Source organism: Doryrhamphus excisus, chromosome 5, assembly GCF_030265055.1.
Source record: "Doryrhamphus excisus isolate RoL2022-K1 chromosome 5, RoL_Dexc_1.0, whole genome shotgun sequence".
NCBI classification, from domain to species: Eukaryota; Metazoa; Chordata; class Actinopteri; order Syngnathiformes; family Syngnathidae; genus Doryrhamphus; species Doryrhamphus excisus.
Window position 1 is genome coordinate 18324180 of NC_080470.1, and position 17872 is coordinate 18342051.

Below are 17872 nucleotides of genomic sequence, written 5' to 3' on the forward strand. Positions count from 1 at the left end.
GCGTGGTTGCTGTGCCACCCCACCCGCACTCGTGATGAGTGTCATGTTTTCCATGCAGTGCGCCGACTGGAGAAGAACGTCAAGGAGGTGCTGGATGACTTCGGAGAAGATACAGAGAAGAAGTCTCACCTCATCACCGGTCGCCGTGTCCAGCTGGCCGAGGATCTCAGTAAGACGTGATTTACTTGGATCTTGTCAACATGTTTGGAAAATGATGCGAGCGGTCAATAGGGGGCAGCGGTGCTTAATCTGAGCCAGAATACTGATCACCTTCGGCACCACTGCCGGTCAATGACTTGCCCATTTAAAAAGTGGCTGTTATATTAATAATATATAATATAATTTAATAATATAAAATGATATAATTTAATAATAATATTTAATTAAATTTTATTTTATTTTATTTAAAATTAAATTTAAAAAGATGCAATTCATTTAACGCAATTTATGCAATTTAATTAAATTTTTAATTTTTGCGTCTTTAAATTTAAAAAGACGCAATTTAATTTTACGCAGTTTACGCAATTTAATTTAATATTAAATTAAATTAAATTGCGTAAATTGCGTTAAATTAAATTGTGTCTTACGCAATTTAATTTAATTCAAAATTAAATTAAATTAAATTGCGTAAATTGCGTTAAATTAAAATGTGTCTTTTTAAATTTAATTTAATTTACATTTACATTTAATTTACATTTAATTAAAAATTAAATTAAATAATATAAGAGTCACAATTTTACAAGAACATTATTATAATATGAGGTAATAAAGTAAAATAAATAGTAAAGTTAAATATTAAAGAAAAGACTCCCAAATATTATAGGAATAAAGTCATAATTGCAAGAGGAAATATTTAGAAAATAAAACAAAAATGAAGTGCAGAAATGGTGGGAAAAAAACTTTAAAAAAAAAACAAAAAAATGAAATATATTCAGACAAAATTTTTAACAAGAAAAAAGTCATAATTTTACAAGACTAAAATTGCAACATTATAGGGAAAACATTATTATTTCACTACCGCACAGCTATAATGTTATTAATTATGATGTGAGGAACAAACAAAACAAACCAGTAGTACTAGTTGTCAAAGTAGAAGTTCCGTGTAAATTATGATGACTATTATTATAAGTCAAAAATATGGGAGCACCCTGGACTGTCTGAATTAAAGTCTGAATTTTATGAGTTTTGATAACTTTTGGTCACGTTTTAGTCAATGATAAGACCCTATGCATTTTGTCAGAGACCACACACTTTCCAACATGGCATCCAATACAGTGTTCCTACTGTTTGGGTAAATCCTGATAAGTCGTTATTGTAGCATATACTGCAGGTGACTGTTTGCTTAGCTTGACCAAGACATGTAATTGTCTTAAGAAAACAGACACATCCGTTCATCCGTCCTTTTTTGCGCCACCAGTTAAACACAAACGCACACATGGCCGTATCCTCTTAAGAGCAGGATACAAATGTAATTGTTCATCTAAGTACACAAGCATCAATCCAAGCAGTTACACAAGTCTTGTTAGTACTCCCGTTGGCCAAACAAAGCTAAAACGGAAGCAAACGGAGCTTTCTCCTGACTTGACGAAAAGGAACCCCCCCCTTTAAATACACACAAAGCACCCACAAAGACCTGCCTGGCCTTGCAGAACCCATGAGACAAGTCAGACCCAAACGTCATCGAACAGACTTGACAGACCATGATTCCGACCACCGAACAAAACAACACAATTGGGAATGAAGATGGAATTTCTTGTGTTCCATACAGCAAATACACAACAATACATGACAATGGCATTTACAATTCCTCTTGAACTACTCACCGTTGGAACTTAGATGTTTCCCTACCAGAAAGTACACTTCCCACATCTTTTTTACTCTGTCAGGGTTCTACTTGAGTGGCAGTTGTGGGTCATTAGTTGTCTTGACACTTGCTCTGTGTGTGTGTGTGTGTGTGTGTGTGTGTGTGTGTGTGTGTGTGTGTGTGTGTGTGTGTGTGTGTGTGTGTGTGTGCGCGCGTGCGTGTGCGTGCACGTGCAGCCTCAGTTGCATGTGGGGGGCGGTCTGGCTCCTTGGCAGAATGTGAGAAGGTTTTCTTGGAGCAAACGGTGAAAGTCTGCAGAAACGTTTGACTGCTATTCTTTTAAGTGTATTTGCAGCTTTCTAGCCCTTTTTATAGTCTGACATAGTCACTGCATCACCGGAATATTCCCACGGAGGGATATCACCCGTTTTCCAATGAAAGGGGCGCCTTTGTTTGCAACATTAACCATGAATCTTAGAATCTTTATTCATCTTTAGTCAATTTATGTAGCCTGCAAACCCTGCAAATAATGCATGTCAAAATAAGACACGTTATGGATTGTAATTTTTTTTATTTATTTGTGTTTTATGTTATTTTTTATTATTTTATTGATTTAAAAATATTTTGGAAATAATGTTATATATTTAATATTTTCAAAAGTGGAATATAATTCATCAATCAAGTAAAGGTAAGGAAATTTTTTTTCAAATTTTTGTCATCTAACAAATCATTTTTCATAATTAATGATTAATGCATCATGAATTAATGATGCATTAATCTTGCAGGAAATATTTTTCCCATCATTATTCATAATTAATTATGAATAATGATGCATTAACCATGCATTAATGCATTAATCATTAATTAATTATGAAAAATGATTTGGTTAGACGACAAAAATTTGAAAAATATTTCCTGCATGATTAATGCATGATTAGTGAATGAATTAATGATTAATGATGCATTAATCATTAATTAATTATGAAAAACTATTTGGTTAGACGACATTTGAAAAATATTTCCTGCATCATTAATGCATCATTAATGCATTAATCATTAATTAATTATGAAAAATGATTTGGTTAGACGACAAAAATGTGAAAAATATTTCCTGCATGATTAATGCAGCATTAATGTATCATTAATGCATGAATCATTAATTAATTATGAAAAATGATTTGGTTAGACGACAAAAATTAGAAAAATATTTCCTTACCTTTACTTGATTGATTATCAAGTTGCATTGCATTAATGATAACAATGCAGTTAAAATTGTTAATTAACGGCTGTGACTAACGGCGGTGACTAATGTAATTAGTTTAATTTAACTAATCACATAATTTTTTGTGAATCATGTCACACCTGTCTGTTATGACGGCAGACGGAAGCATCATCTTCAATGACATGCCGTCTTTGAACGCAACTCATGTTGTGCTACTACTGCTATTAAAGAGACTCGTGTTGGGCAAATAGATTTTCAGACTCTTGTCCAGCAGATATCTGCAGCTGTGTGTTGTTGGACAGACGAAACGCCACTCGATGCCACTCGACGACTATAAACATGGCACTCAGCTGGTGTGGCTGTAGCGAGCCAATAGCGAAATTAGAGCACACACGAACACGGCACTCGTCTCTTCCATATGGGCTAATAACTACAAAAGCAATCTTCACTCGCTAAATGTACTGCAAAAAAGGTCAGTAAGGATAATTCAAAATGCCGCCTACAGAGAACATACTAACTCCTTATTTCTAAAATCACAAATACTTCAACTTGCTGATATAGTTTAAAAAATATAGAAAATATATAGACAACAAATAAAAAAAATAAATAAAATAAAATAAAGTACAAAAAATTTTAAGATAAAAAACTTAAAAAAAAAAAAACCTTAAAACAAACTTAAATTATATTAGGAAAGCAGGAAGTGAACAAATGTAACAGTTACTGATTGTAAAAGTACCAGATGGAGGGGTAGGATTTAATAAGCTTTGCTTCTTCCTACTCCTTTTGGACATGTGGAACTGGGAACTGATTATGGGATGCACTCAATTGTAATCTAAAACCATTACCATAAAAAATAATAAAAGGAACTACCCAGAATGTTCCACAGTGGCATAACCACTCTGCTATCTTGCGTTTGTGATTTAATTTTGAATGTAATGTTCAACGTGGCGAAATGACGGTAGTATTGGATTACTGGAATAACTGCCGGTAGATCCCAAAGCTCGGGGGCTGCTGTGGCAACCTTCCAACAGTCTTCTGACACAGTGCCTTACACCCCCATAATGTATCCCCACGCTGCACACCCAAAGGCTGGGGGTCGAACCGCCGTACTTTTCCGTTGACCTGAACTTCATTCAACCTTTTTTATTAAACCTGTTTTCCTGACAGGAGATCAGTTTGTGCCTAAGGCCTTCAACTGTGACCTGACCCCGATGGTCAGCCCGCTAATACCACAGGCTACACGATCCGGCCCAAAGACCCCCCCGTCCCCACCCGTGCATATGTTAACTTCTCTCTCTTGCTGCTCCACTGCCTTTGTCTAAGTCCGTGCAGCTGACCTCTAGATCTGTATTCCTCTAAAAGAAAAAAAAAATCCAACTAAAAGCCCACCTCACCTGACCACAGGAGCGGGGGGGGGGCTAAAACGGGGGCAGGAGAAAGAACAAACACACTTAACAAAAGGCAGAGCTCTGCTCCCAGGGGCCGTCTGTTGTTAAGCTCTATCTGCCCCTACTTGCAGGAAGGCCCGCCGCCGCATCTCATGTTCCAAGTTGAGGTCAGGTGTGCGTATTATTGAGCGAGCGCGTGAAAGCATTGCTAATCAGTGCTTGGAACTACAATGCAGCGTGTGCCAGACCAGCTGCATGGCACCTTGCCTTCGCTGGAGCGGGGCCTGCACGCACACGCCTCTTTGGAGACCCACCGGGATGTCGCTTGGCGGCTGTTGGGGCCGCACCTCGTAGGAACTGTCAACGTTAGCATGCTTCTTTTAATGAAGTGTAAGATGTCATCTTCAATTGAGTGACGTTCCACAGCGTACACGTGTGGACATAAATCACATAACTCTTGAAAGCAGTGCATGGCTTGAACTTGTTGTCCTTGTTTAAACAGACTGGATGAGTCTAAGCACCGTACTGTGCTCTATTCTATTCTAGTCTAGTCTATTCTATTCTAGTTTAGTCTACTATTTGCTACACAAATATGCAGGAGACTGACAAGCACATGGCTGTCAAATTTCAGATTGGTTGAAAAACCATCAACAAACTGGCAACGACAGTGGGTCCCGGTCCCCCGGTCGACAACATTTCTATGTGGTCCGCCATCTCCACTTGGTCTTCAAAAGGCTAAAATCCACTATTGGAATTTAAGGCCTGAAAATGTCGATAATTATCTTAAAATCTCATAAAATGTCTTAACCCTCCTCTTGTGTTAGGGTCGGCATCGACCCGTTTTACATTTTAATGCATAAAAAGAATCACATAACATTTGTTTATTGCATCAAGGCTTTTTGACTTTGTCAGGAAACTCTATTTCAACAAAATAAAACCCCAAAAAATAATTTTTACTACATTTTAAAATGGTCTGGTTGAAATTATGATTTTTTTTTTTTAATTTAAAAAACTTTTTTAATTATGCTTTTTTATATTATGATAATTTTTACTACATTTTAAAATGGTCTGCTTGAAATTATGATTTTTTTTTAAAATTAAAAAAAATTAATTATGCTTTTTTTATATTACGATAATTTTTACTACATTTTAAAATGGTCTGGTTGAAATTATGATTTTTATTTTATTATTTTTGTAATTATTATTATAAATTATTATTATTATTATTATTATTATTATTATTATGTCAAATGGACTCTAACAATCTTAAGTGAATTTTTAAGGTCCTAAAGACATTTTTATGTTCTAACTTTGAAAATATTTTGTTCATAAATAAGTACATTTCCCTATCGTATGATTCCTTATCACCTCCTATTTAAGAATTATTGCTTAGCCAATGTTGACATCCTCAGCTGATACTCAGGAAGTCAGCATATTCTTGTGTGTTTACGAGGAAGTTCTTCCAGGTTTGTTACCGTGGGGGCGTTTCCAGTGTTCTGTCATGGTTATCCAGCGTTTGAGGCCGTTACAGCAGTGCCAGTTTGGTGCACGTTTCTGCTTGCGCTCATTTTCTCTCTTCCTCTTCTAGCACAGAAGAAGCGAAATCCAATAGGGCTCCGGTTGTCTGGGCTTGCACAGCGGAATGCTTTCTCAGCCTCACACTTGCTTTCCTTTCATCTCCTCCTCCTCTTTTGGAGCGGCTACCTCCAGAGAGTGATTAGCGAGGGTTTAAAGAGAAGTGCTCTCTTCTGCTCTAAGGGATGACGTATCGTCTTAAGATGTCGTGTTGCGTCGTCCTCACGGAGACAAGTACCAGCAGCAGTAGCTTCTTTGATGACACAAAGATAGACCATTCCATGTTGGGTGTGAGTCAAGACTACAATTAGACCCCCGTACTCATGACATCACTATTACTACTTTTTTATTATGCATTCAATTTATTGCTTGTAATTGGTACATTATTGAGGTATAGTGACGAAGAAAATAAGTAAAATAATAAAATGTACAGGCTGCACGGCGGTTGAGTGGTTAGCGCGTTCACCGAGTTCAATCCCACCCTCGGCCATCTCTGTGTGGAGTTTGAGGTTCCTGGGTTTTCTCCGGGTACTCCGGTTTCCTCCCACATTCCAAAAACATGCTAGGTTAATGAGCGACTCCAAATTGTCCATAGGTATGAATGTGTGTGTGAATGGTTGTTTGTCTATACGTGCCCTGTGATTGGCTGGCCACCAGTCCAGGGTGTAGCCTGCCTCTCGCCCGAAGGCAGCTGGGATAGGCTCCAGCACCCTTGTGACCCTCATGAGGAAAAAGCGGTGGAAGCATGTGGAAGTGGTTTGTTTTTGGCTTAAGTTTAGAGGAAATAAATTTGATGTTAACTGGTTAGCTCAAAAGGTAGCAGCTAGCTCGCAAGCTAGCAGCTATCTCGCAAGGTAGCAGCTAGCTCGCAAGCTAGCAGCTATCTCGCAAAGTAGCAGCTAGCTCGCAAGGTAGCAGTTAGCTCGCAAGCTAGCGGTTAGCTAGCGGTTAGCTCGCAAGCTAGCGGTTAGCTAGCGGTTAGCTCGCAAGCTAGCGGTTAGCTAGCGGTTAGCTCGCAAGCTAGCGGTTAGCCTGTAAGCTAGCGGTTAGCTCGCAAGCTAGCGGTTAGCCTGTAAGCTAGTGGTTAACCTGTAAGCTAGCAAGCAGCTAACGGATAGGTAGCTTGCAAGCAGCTAGCGGGTAGGTAGCTCGCAAGCTAGCTAGCGGCTGGAAGTGGTTTGTGTTTGGCTTAAATTTAGAGGAAATAAATTTGATGTTAATTGGTTAGCTTGCAAGCTAGCGGTTAGCTCGCAAGATGCTAGGTTAATTAGCGACCCCAAATTGTCCATAGGTATGAATGTGAGTGTGAATGGTTGTTTGTCTATATGTGCCCTGTGATTTGCTGGCCACCAGTCCAGGGTGTACCCCGCCTCTCGCCCGAAGACAGCTGGGATAGGCTCCAGCACCCTTGTGACCCTCGTGAGGAAAAAGCGGTAGAAGCATGTGGAAGTGGTTTGTTTTTGGCTTAAGTTTAGAGGAAATAAATTTGATGTTAACTGGTTAGCTCGCAAGGTAGCAGTTAGCTCGCAAGCTAGCAGCTAGCTTGCAAGGTAGCGGTTAGCTCGCAAGGTAGCGGCTAGCTCGCAAGCTGGCACCTAGCTCGCAAGCTAGTGGCTAGAGCTCAAATTTATTTCCTCTAAACTTAAGCCAAAAACAAACCACTTCCACATGCTTCTATCGCTTTTTCCTCACGAGGGTCACAAGGGTGCTGGAGCCTATCCCAGCTGTCTTCGGGCAAGAAGCGGGGTACACCCTGGACTGGTGGCCAGCCAATCACAGGGCACATATAGACAAACAACCATTCACACTCACATTCATACCTATGGACAATTTGGAGTCGCTAATTAACCTAGCATCTTGTGTATATGTTCATAACACAAACCAAACATTGCACCAAGTCTTTGTCAGCTTTCTCGGTCCGCCCTCTGGCTGCCCCCAAGCTTGAACCTGTTCAGACCCCTCGGCATGTCACCCCATCTTTGGCCGCCCTTTCCCAGGAATCTGTTTTCTAGATAAGACCAGCGAGATTCATTGCTCTGTCATTGACGCGGCGTTCAGTCTATCAACATCCCGGTTCCCCGTTTGGTTCATGTCTTTCTTGAGCTGCTCCAGTCTGCATTTAGTAACAAATGAAGTCTGAGGGGAAAGACGAGGTTTCTGTTTGTTACATTAAGAGATTGTCTTTCTAAAGATGGAAAGAGCAGCGTGTTGAACTCTTCCAGGTCCTTAGCTCCACTGTGACCTTGGCGCTCATAAGCAATAAAGCTTCCATGTGAACGCTGACAAGCTTGGTCTTCAAGCATAAACCTGGTCTCTTATGGCCGTGCTGCGTTGCTGCTTTTGTTGTCGTGTTTTTCAGGAGTAAAACAGGAGGGCGCCTCAACCTTGGCACTTGACCTACGGTTGAAATCATTCTGTCTGTTGGCACTTTTTATAGCACCTCCTCTTTACCTCCTCGTTTCCTGGATTTTACCTCCAGGCAGGAACGGTGGGAATAAATCCCAGAAAGAGGATTACTTGGTTTTTGCCCCAGAGTAAGCTATTAGCGTCACTGTCCTTCGCTCTGTTAACCCCCCCCCCCCTTCTGGGGCCTCATGTCATAGACTGCCGACCAGTCCAGGGTGTAGTCCACCTCTCTACCCTGACTGCTGGGTTATATTCCAGGTCACAGTGGCACACAACTTGTGTCCATCCTGCCAAACCCAAATTCCAAAAAGGTGCACAAATATTATTTTTATAAAAAAATATATATATTTTTGCCTCGTACTTTGGTACGTGACATAAAATTGCTTCTTCCTACTCCTTTTGGACATGTGGAACTGGGAACTGATTATGGGATGCACTCAATTGTAATCTGATGCATGTTCAAATGAAATTAAAACATTACCATTACCAAATTGTCAGGATCTACTGGATTGAAAGGATGCGATTGGGGTTCTAAGGTGGGCACTTCCTTCATCTTTTCCATCCTCTTCCTGGCGCTTCATTTTTCCCAACTCTCTTGTCTTGTTTTTTAAAAATTAAATGAAATTACATGAAATTACATGAAATTACATGAAATTACATGAAATTACATTAAAATAAAAGAAAATAAATTAAAAGAAAATAAATTAAAAGAAAATAAATTAAAAGAAAATAAAATAAAACAAAAGAAAATAAAACAAAACAAAACCATTGCTATTACCATTACCATTACCATTGAGTCTGGGATCAGGCCCAGATCCTCCTGAACAGATAGATCTTATACAGTGGGACCTATTTTAGTCCACACCCCTCAGTCTGCCTGAGTCATGTCAACATAAGCGCAGCTAGTCATTGCTAGCATGTTACTTGTGACTCTGACCAGACATGTAAGGAAAATGTGCGGTTCGTTGACAAAAAAAATCATAAATAAAAAAAAACATTTTTAATTAATAAAAAAAATAATTAAAAAAAATCATAATTTCAACCAGACCATTTTAAAATGTAGTAAAAATTATTTTTCTGTTTTATTTGCCGACCCTAACACAATAGGAGGGTTAAACATGAAAGGTTTTCCTCCATTTGGGAATGTTTTTGAGTTAAATGAGGATAACATGACCGCCTCTTTGTACAGTCAACGAACAGCATTCCGTGGCAACTCCCTTTCCGTAAGTGTGAACCGATATATATTTCACGTGGAGATCAAGCCTGGAGACGTTCTTTAAAGAAGGGATTGGACTTCCCTCCCTTTTTGTCAATGGCCCACAACCCCCCCCCCCCCCCCCCCCCCCACTACCACCACCCGCACCGCACCAGCCCATACAACTACAACCCGGCATGTAAAAGGAAGGGGCCTCTGGGATGGAAGCCAGAGGATTATGGGAATATTCATGATGAGATAAAGGGGCGAGCGGTTGAATGACTGTGTTTTGGGGCTCATCTCTTAGGTAAACACGAGTCTAAATGGGGTTTTAGATCTGCCGTGGAGGACCAGCAATGGAGACTCTGTCTACTCTGTTATGTTGCCTTAATACTGGACAGTCAAAATAGAGCTTGTTTCCTTCTTTGTTGTCATTGGTGCCAAACAGATGGAAGAAATATCTCTTTCTCACACTTTCTCATCCATAGAATATTTGCTTTCCTGAAAGTTCTGGACTCCTTGCTTGTTTGAAGCAGGCGGACATTTTTCCCCCCCCCGGTCCACTATTTGAGAAGCACTGCTATAATGGAACTGTCCCGATTTAGAATGAATGCTAGAAAAACCCATGATCTGAAATCTGAGACAGAACAGCTCCAATCTGGTTGATCTGAAAATGATTTATTTTGTTTTTAATGTTGGTTGTAGGTTGCACGGCGGTCGAGTGGTTAGCGCTACAATTAGACCCCCTTACTTATGACATCACTATTACTACTATTATGCATTAAATTACTTGCTTGTAATTGGTAGGTTATTGAGGTATAGTGACGAAAAAATTAAGTAAAATAATAAAATGTACAGGCTGCACGGTGGTCGAGTGGTTAGCACGCAGGTCTCACAGCTTGGAGACCAGGGTTCAATCTCACCCTCGGCCATCTCTGTGTGAATGCATAGGTTTTCTCCAGGTTTTCCTCCTGTTTCCTCCCACATTCCAAAAACATGCTAGGTTAATTAGCGACTACAAATTGTCCATAGGTATGAATGTGAGTGTGAATGGTTGTTTGTCTATATGTGCCCTGTGATTGGCTGGCCACCAGTCCAGGGTGTACCCCGCCTCTCGCCCGAAGACAGCTGGGATAGGCTCCAGCGCCACCGCGGCCCTCGTGAGGATAACCGATAGAAAATGAATGAATGATTAATATTAATATGAGGGTGCACGGGGTACGAGTGGTTAGCACGCAGGCCTCACAGCTAGGAGACCCGAGTTCAATTCCACCAATTGCATGTTCTCCCTGTGAATGCGTGGGTTTTCTCCGTGTACTCCGGTTTCCTCCCACATTCCAAAAACATGCTAGGTTAATTGGCTAACTCCAAATTGTCCATAGGTGTGAATGGTTGTTTGTCTATATGTGCCCTGTGATTGGCTGGCCACCAGTCCAGGCTGTACCCCGCTTCTTGCCCGAAGACAGCTGGGATAGGCTCCAGCACCCTTGTGACTCTCGTGAGGAAAAAGCGGTAGAAGCATGTGGAAGTGATTTGTTTTTGGCTTAAGTTTAGAGGAAATAAATTTGATGTTAACTGGTTAGCTCTAAAGGTAGCAGTTAGCTCGCAAGGTAGCAGTTGGCTCGCAAGCTGGCGGTTAGCTCGCAAGCTGGCGGTTAGCTCGCAAGCTGGCGGTTAGCTCGCAAGCAGCTAGCAGGTAGGTAGCTCGCAAGCTAGCTAGCGGGTAGCTTGGTTGTTTGTCTATATGTGCCCTGTGATTGGCTGGCCACCAGTCCAGGGTGTACCCCGCCTATCGTCCGAAGACAGCTGGTGTAGGCTCCAGCACCCCCGTGTGGATAAGCGGTAGAAAATCGAGTCCAAGCCCCGGTTTTGCCACCCACAGACCCTCATCTAACGTCTAATACTCTCCAGTCCCCAAGTGTCAGTCGGCAGATGTGTTCCCTTTTTACCTGCATTAGCACGCTAAGGATGTAGCACCTCGGTCACCAGCCACATCAAACCAAGCTAATGTTTGAAGCCCGAGCCGTGGGCTTTCCCCGCTGTGTTTTGAAGATCGCACTGTGGGCAGCCTCCTTTCCTTACGCCTCCCAAAACCCCTTTTCATCCACTCAGACAGATGTTTGGTAATCCTCCCCTGATTGGCCGGGATTGAGTTATGTCGTCCCGCGGTCACACCGGGATCACTCTGTCAGTCGCACTTGATCCGAGCCCCCGCGGAGGCCTGCGTGCCGCCGTGGCGCGGCTCAGGTCATGTTTCATTCTACTCCACACCTGCTTCTGTGACTTAATCAGCGTGCCCCCCGCACCACTGGCCCCCCCGTAATGCCTCCATTAGGCGTCACATCGACACCCGTGTTAACAATTCAATAATTTAACGTTGTGGTTCTGTACAAGAGAATCAGATTTTGCATCCGAAGGAACTTTAGTCATTTTTCTGGATTAATTTAAATGTTGGCGTCATTAACTTCAGTGTGTTAGAGCTTGAAAACCCAAACATTGTGTGGGTTAGTTTTCTGTGTTTTTTTAGTTTAAATTGCATATTTTGGAGTCACAAAACAGTGCTTATGGATTCTAAACTTTGGACTTAATGACTTGACTTGAGACTTGACTTGGCCATGGTGAAAAGTTTTAACCTTCCTCTTGTGTTAGCTTTCTGGTATCATCTCTTATGTTACCGGGTGGGTTTTGACCCATGTATTAAATCAGCTATAAAATACACAAAAAACAATAAGTTACCATCAAATTTGCTTCTCATGTCTTGGTTACCTTCTTAGGCTCCCTCATCCATGAAAATATTGGTTTTAATACTTTTGGTTTGGGCATGGAGGCCTTTTTTTGGCACTATACCCCTCCATTTTAATTTCCAAAAATGGTCAAATGAACATCAAAAGAATCATATTAATAAATTGATTTGTTTCCTGGCTATTACTGAGGGCTATAGAACATATCTCTTAAATCAATTAGTTTGATTTATTTTTTATTTTAAGGTCAATTTTAAGGTTCAGGTCAATTGTGACCCATATATATATATATATATAATATATATATATTAAAAATTTAAAATAAAAAAATTAAAATTAAAAAAATAATTTCAAAAAATCAGAATTTCAATCAGACCATTTTAAAATGTAGTAAAAATGATCATAATTAAAAAAATAATAATTTCAAAAAATTAAAAACATTTAAAACAATTTAAAAATAAAAAATATTAATATTAATAAAATATTAATAATATTTAAAAAAATTCAACCAGACCATTTTAAAATGTAGTAAGAATTATCATAATTTTAAAAAATCATAATTTCAAAAAAAATTTAAAATAAAATGAAAAAAATTTAAAAATAAATGAATGAATAAATATTTTTTTAAAAATCATAATTTCAACCAGACCATTTTAAAATGTAGTAAAATTTATTTTTTTGTTTTATTTTGTTGAAATACAGTTTCCTGACAAAGTCAAAAAGCCCTGATGCAATAAACAAATGTTATGTGATTCTTTTTATTATTAAAATATAAAACGAGTCGCTGCCGACCCTAACACAAGAGGAGGGTTAAGTATGAAGTACATGTTGCCCGACTGAGGGGGTCCACATTGGGCTATTAGACGTCCAGGTTTTTTTTTTTTCATGCTGGTGTTATTTCGCACCCACGTCTACTACTGTTTCAGGAGCGGGCGGGGGAAGGGGGGGGTGCTCACATCTTTCCAAACAAATGTGTGATTTTCTGTCGGGAAAGCGACACCTCTGCCCGTCGCTCGCTTTCAAAAGAAGCCGCCTTGAGATCGAGTTTCGCTGCAAAGCACGTGCATACTTGTCACCTTTTGTCTTGACCTGAAATGGACACTTAGGACAGTGTCGCTCCGAGGTCCCCGGACCACAATGATTTATCACCCATGAAACGGACAGTCCACGCTTTGTTGTCATCGGGCGCCTGCGTAGGAAAACAATGGAATGAAAGGTTCTCCGGGATCTGGTGCGGCCTCGGTGATTGAAGATAGAGCGGCCTGCGACAGTTTGTTCATCCGAGCCGCTTGTTTGAGTTTGTGCTCGAGGCAGATCAAGGCAGATTAGCCGAGGCGGACATGGAAGCTGAGGGCCAGCAAGCTGGAATTGGACTTGCTTCAGCTACTGTTTAATCAGCGATTAAGAGCCGCTTTAGACCGCTTGCTCATCTCGTGTGACGCTACATGAGGCCCCGCTCGTCCGATGCGAGTGTCTGGACAATAGGAGTGTGAGCATGAAGTGATGTTTTTCCAGTAGACCCCCCCCCCCTCTTCTCACTCTGTGTTATGGTATCTCCTACCGACTGTTGGCCGTGCGCCCGCCCGCCGGCTGTATATGCCACCGCTAGCTTTGATGTGGCCTTTGCTAAACGGTGCACAAATCTTCATCATTGCGTGTGACACGGGGATGCCTTCAGGTTCCACTGTCTTTCCGCACGCAGACCATCTGGTGTTTTGGTGAGAGAATGTCATGGAATGTCTACCTGCAGGGGGAAAAAAAAACACAACCCGGAATGGTTTTCTCAAGCCATGCTCCATTCATGACAATATGCGTGCATAGGGTCACACTAATTCATAAAAATTATGATAATTTATTTTGTCATTTGGCAACACTAGTCGTGTTTACATGGACCCAAATATTCCAATTCCATTCGGGTTATTTGCTCAAACGGAAAGAATTTAACCTTTGTATACACCTCATTCCGAAAGAAAAGTGCCAATCGGAATGAATATATAATCGGATTCCCAGGGGTGGAATATTCCTTTCTTCAATCCGATTGAGGTATCTTGTACCCGCTCAATTGGGTGTGTTCTTCTTCTTCTTCGTTTTTCTTCTTATGTTGTTTATTGGCGGTTAGCAAGCAGCTTTCATGTGCATTAGCGCCATCTGTGGAACAGAATCTAAACCAGGGGTCTCAAACTCAATTTACCTGGGGGCCACTGGAGCTAGGGTCTGGGCAAGGCTGGGCCGCATCAGGTTTTCCAAAAAAAAACAAAAAAACGCATTTATTAAAAACAGAAAAATATACAAACTTTTTCAGTGCTTTGGTTCCGATTTTCTACAATAAAAGCTCTGATAAAACATTCCACTCTTCTCAAATATCTTAATTTTTATTTTTCTGCACAAAATAAGATGAAAAATAAATAGACAAATCAATAATAAAGAAAATCAATCAGTAATAAATAAATATAATAATAATAATAAAACGACAAATAATAAAAACTTAAGAAACCACATATAGTTGGTGGGTAGACAAATTATTTTTTTCAGATTAAAATGAACAAAGCATTATTAGAGCCCTGTAGACATGACAAAACACGACTATAGTCACATTTATACTCTTTATTTACAACATATTGCGCAACTGCAGGGTCTTGAGACACATGCTAACTCGCAAATTAGAGAGCTAGCGACCTAAATGGTAGCCTTCAAGTTATTTCCTTTAAACTTAAATAGCCAAAAACGTACCACTTCCACACAGATAGGGAGGATAACTATTAACAGTTATTTAACCTTTAACATGAACATGAATCAAACGTAATACTTTTTCTGGGTACATGATACCATACAGCATCCATATCAAACTTGCGCGGGCCGCACTAACATTAAACTTTCATATCAAGGCGGGGGCCTCAAGGCCCGCGGGCCGCATGTGTGAGACCCCTCATCTAAACCCTTCTATACGCCATTCACAAGTCCAGTTTTATTAAAAAAAGAAAATACATATCTATATAAAACTTGTGCCGAGCTTAATTATAAAATATTGGCAAGATTGAACTTTATCTTTTCCTGTTCCCGGGTGCGTTCTTTCATCGAATGCTGAGATATGACGTAACACGCAGCTCCAGACGTTCTTCGATTTAAAAAAAAAAAAATGGCGACAGGAAGAGGATGGAAAAGATGAAGGAAGTGCCCACCTTAGAACCCCAATCTCATCCTTTCAATCCAGTAGATCCTGACAATTTGGTAATGGTAATGGTTTAATTTAATTTGAACATGCATCAGATTACAATTGAGTGCATCCCATAATCAGTTCCCAGTTCCACATGTCCAAAAGGAGTAGGAAGAAGCAAAGCTTATTAAATCCTACCCCTCCATCTGGTACTTTTACAATCAGTAACTGTTACATTTGTTCACTTCCTGCTTTCCTATTTTATTTTATTTTTAAAAAACAAGACAAGAGAGTTGGCAAAAATGAAGTATTTTTACAATCAGTAACTGTTACATTTGTTCACTTCCTGTTTTCCTATTTTATGTTCATTCATTCATTCATTTTCTACCGCTTTTCCTCACGAGGGTCGCGGGGGGTGCTGGAGCCTATCCCAGCTGTCTTCGGGCGTAAGGCGGGGTACACCCTGGACTGGTCGCCAGCCAATCACAGGGCACATATAGACAAACAACCATTCACACTCACATTCATACCTATGGACAATTTGGAGTCGCCAATTAACCTAGCATGTTTTTGGAATGTGGGAGGAAACCGGAGTACCCGGAGAAAACCCACGCATGCACGGGGAGAACATGCAAACTCCACACAGAGATGCCCGAGGGTGGCCTATTTTATGTTATTTTATTTTATTTAAAAAAAACAAGACAAGAGAGTTGGGAAAAATGAAGTACCTTTACAATCAGTAACTGTTACATTTGTTCACTTCCTGCTTTCCTATTTTATTTTATTTAATAAAAACAAGACAAGAGAGTTGGGAAAAATGAAGCGACAGGAAGAAACAAAGCTTATTAAATCCTACCCCTCCATCTGGTACTTTTACAATCAGTAATTGTTACATTTGTTCACTTCCTGCTTTCCTGTTTGTTTTATTTTATTGTTTTATTTTATTTTATTATTTATTATTTATTTATTTTGTATTTATTTTTTATTTATTTTTTATTTATTTATTATTATTATTAATTAAAAAAAACAAGACAAGAGAGTTGGGGAAAAATGAAGTACTTTTACAATCAGTAACTGTTACATTTGTTCACTTCCTGCTTTCCATAATACAGTTTAACGTTGTTGTTTTTTTGTCTTGTTTTTTTTTTTATAATGTACCTCGTACCGAAGTACGTGGGCTCTAGATGTATGCTGTACATTGTGTCTGTATTATCAAGTAAAATGCACCTAATTTCACCAACTGTGTGAATGCCGAATTGGGAATGTGGAGGGAATCCGCTGCGTATTGTTTACATACCGGAAAACACTCACTAACCGAAGCTTTTTTTTTCGTGTTTTCAGAGAAAGTACGTGAAATCCAGGAGAAGCTTGAAGCCTTCATAGAAGCTCTACACAAGGAGAAATAATGAAAAAAAAAAGTGGGTAAGCGACGACCGAGTACACGGTACAGTATTCCACATGTCTAAAATGTCTGCCGCTTCCTCCACTCTGCTCTACAGAAGCGTTGCAAAGTAAAGGTTGTTTTGCACTGAATAGGCAAAGTAGAAAATGACTATTGTGACTTTGTGGCCGTGACAACGCCCACGCCCCCTGACGCCCCTCCCACGTGGATGCGAAAATGGACCTCAAAGGAAGAACGGCAACATATGCCAGGCGCTTTTTCTTGGATTACATCCTTTTTTTTTTTTTCCTTGGAAACTGTCCTGTGCACCAAAACATTGCAACGCGGAAGCAAATCCGACCGCACGTTGAACAGTCGTCACGTTTCGTTGCCTTGTGTTGAACCTTCAAGCTTTGCATCGCATTTATCAACCACCACATGGACAATTATTTCCGCTGGACTGGAATTGACGTCACACACTTACTCGTTAATTATGTCAGTGGAACCCGCTTATGTCGACAACCCGTCTTATCAACGTTTTTTTTTTTTTTTTTTTACACACATAGTCGATCCAAAGGGGTCATTTATATGAAAAATGATCCGTTTATGTGTTGTAGTATTGTCAATACACAACATTAAAACATGCACACACTCACTTCCTGTTCAGCTTCAGAATAAAATACAAACATGTAAACAGTATTAACCTGGATTCCACCACAGCAAGGAACAAAAGAAACACATTTTATTTATTTGTTCATATTCCCAAGTCATTGTGTCAGCATGGCGGCAATTATGGAGTCAGCTAGCGCCACGGCGGTATAGACTTAAGCCGGTTCCACTTGTTATCGTGTTTCTGGCTTTATGTGTGTATGTGAGAGAAGAATGTCTTATTGCACGTTTTCACCTTTCACTAAGGAGTATCCAGGTTGTGCTTAAAAAAAAAACTTTATTTAAATGTAAATACAATTGCTCAAACATGGCCACGTGAGCTCATAATCATAAAGTA

General features: G+C 40.0%; 1 protein-coding gene across 5 annotated transcripts in view; it reads left to right on the top strand.

Moving 5' to 3' along the window:
- The window catches only part of opa1 (OPA1 mitochondrial dynamin like GTPase), a 44397-nt gene extending 26974 nt beyond the window's left edge, over positions 1-17423 (top strand). For 4 of the 5 annotated variants that reach the window (XM_058073198.1, XM_058073202.1, XM_058073200.1 and 1 more), the window contains 3 exons: positions 59-169; positions 16827-16903; positions 16985-17423. In XM_058073198.1, the coding sequence (XP_057929181.1) occupies positions 59-169; positions 16827-16891 (176 nt within the window). In that variant the 3' untranslated portion in view covers positions 16892-16903; positions 16985-17423. Of the gene's footprint in view, positions 1-58; positions 170-16826; positions 16908-16984 lie in introns of all 5 variants that reach the window. The other variant, XM_058073199.1, reaches the window with a different exon arrangement.
- The last annotated feature ends 449 nt before the right edge of the window (positions 17424-17872 follow it).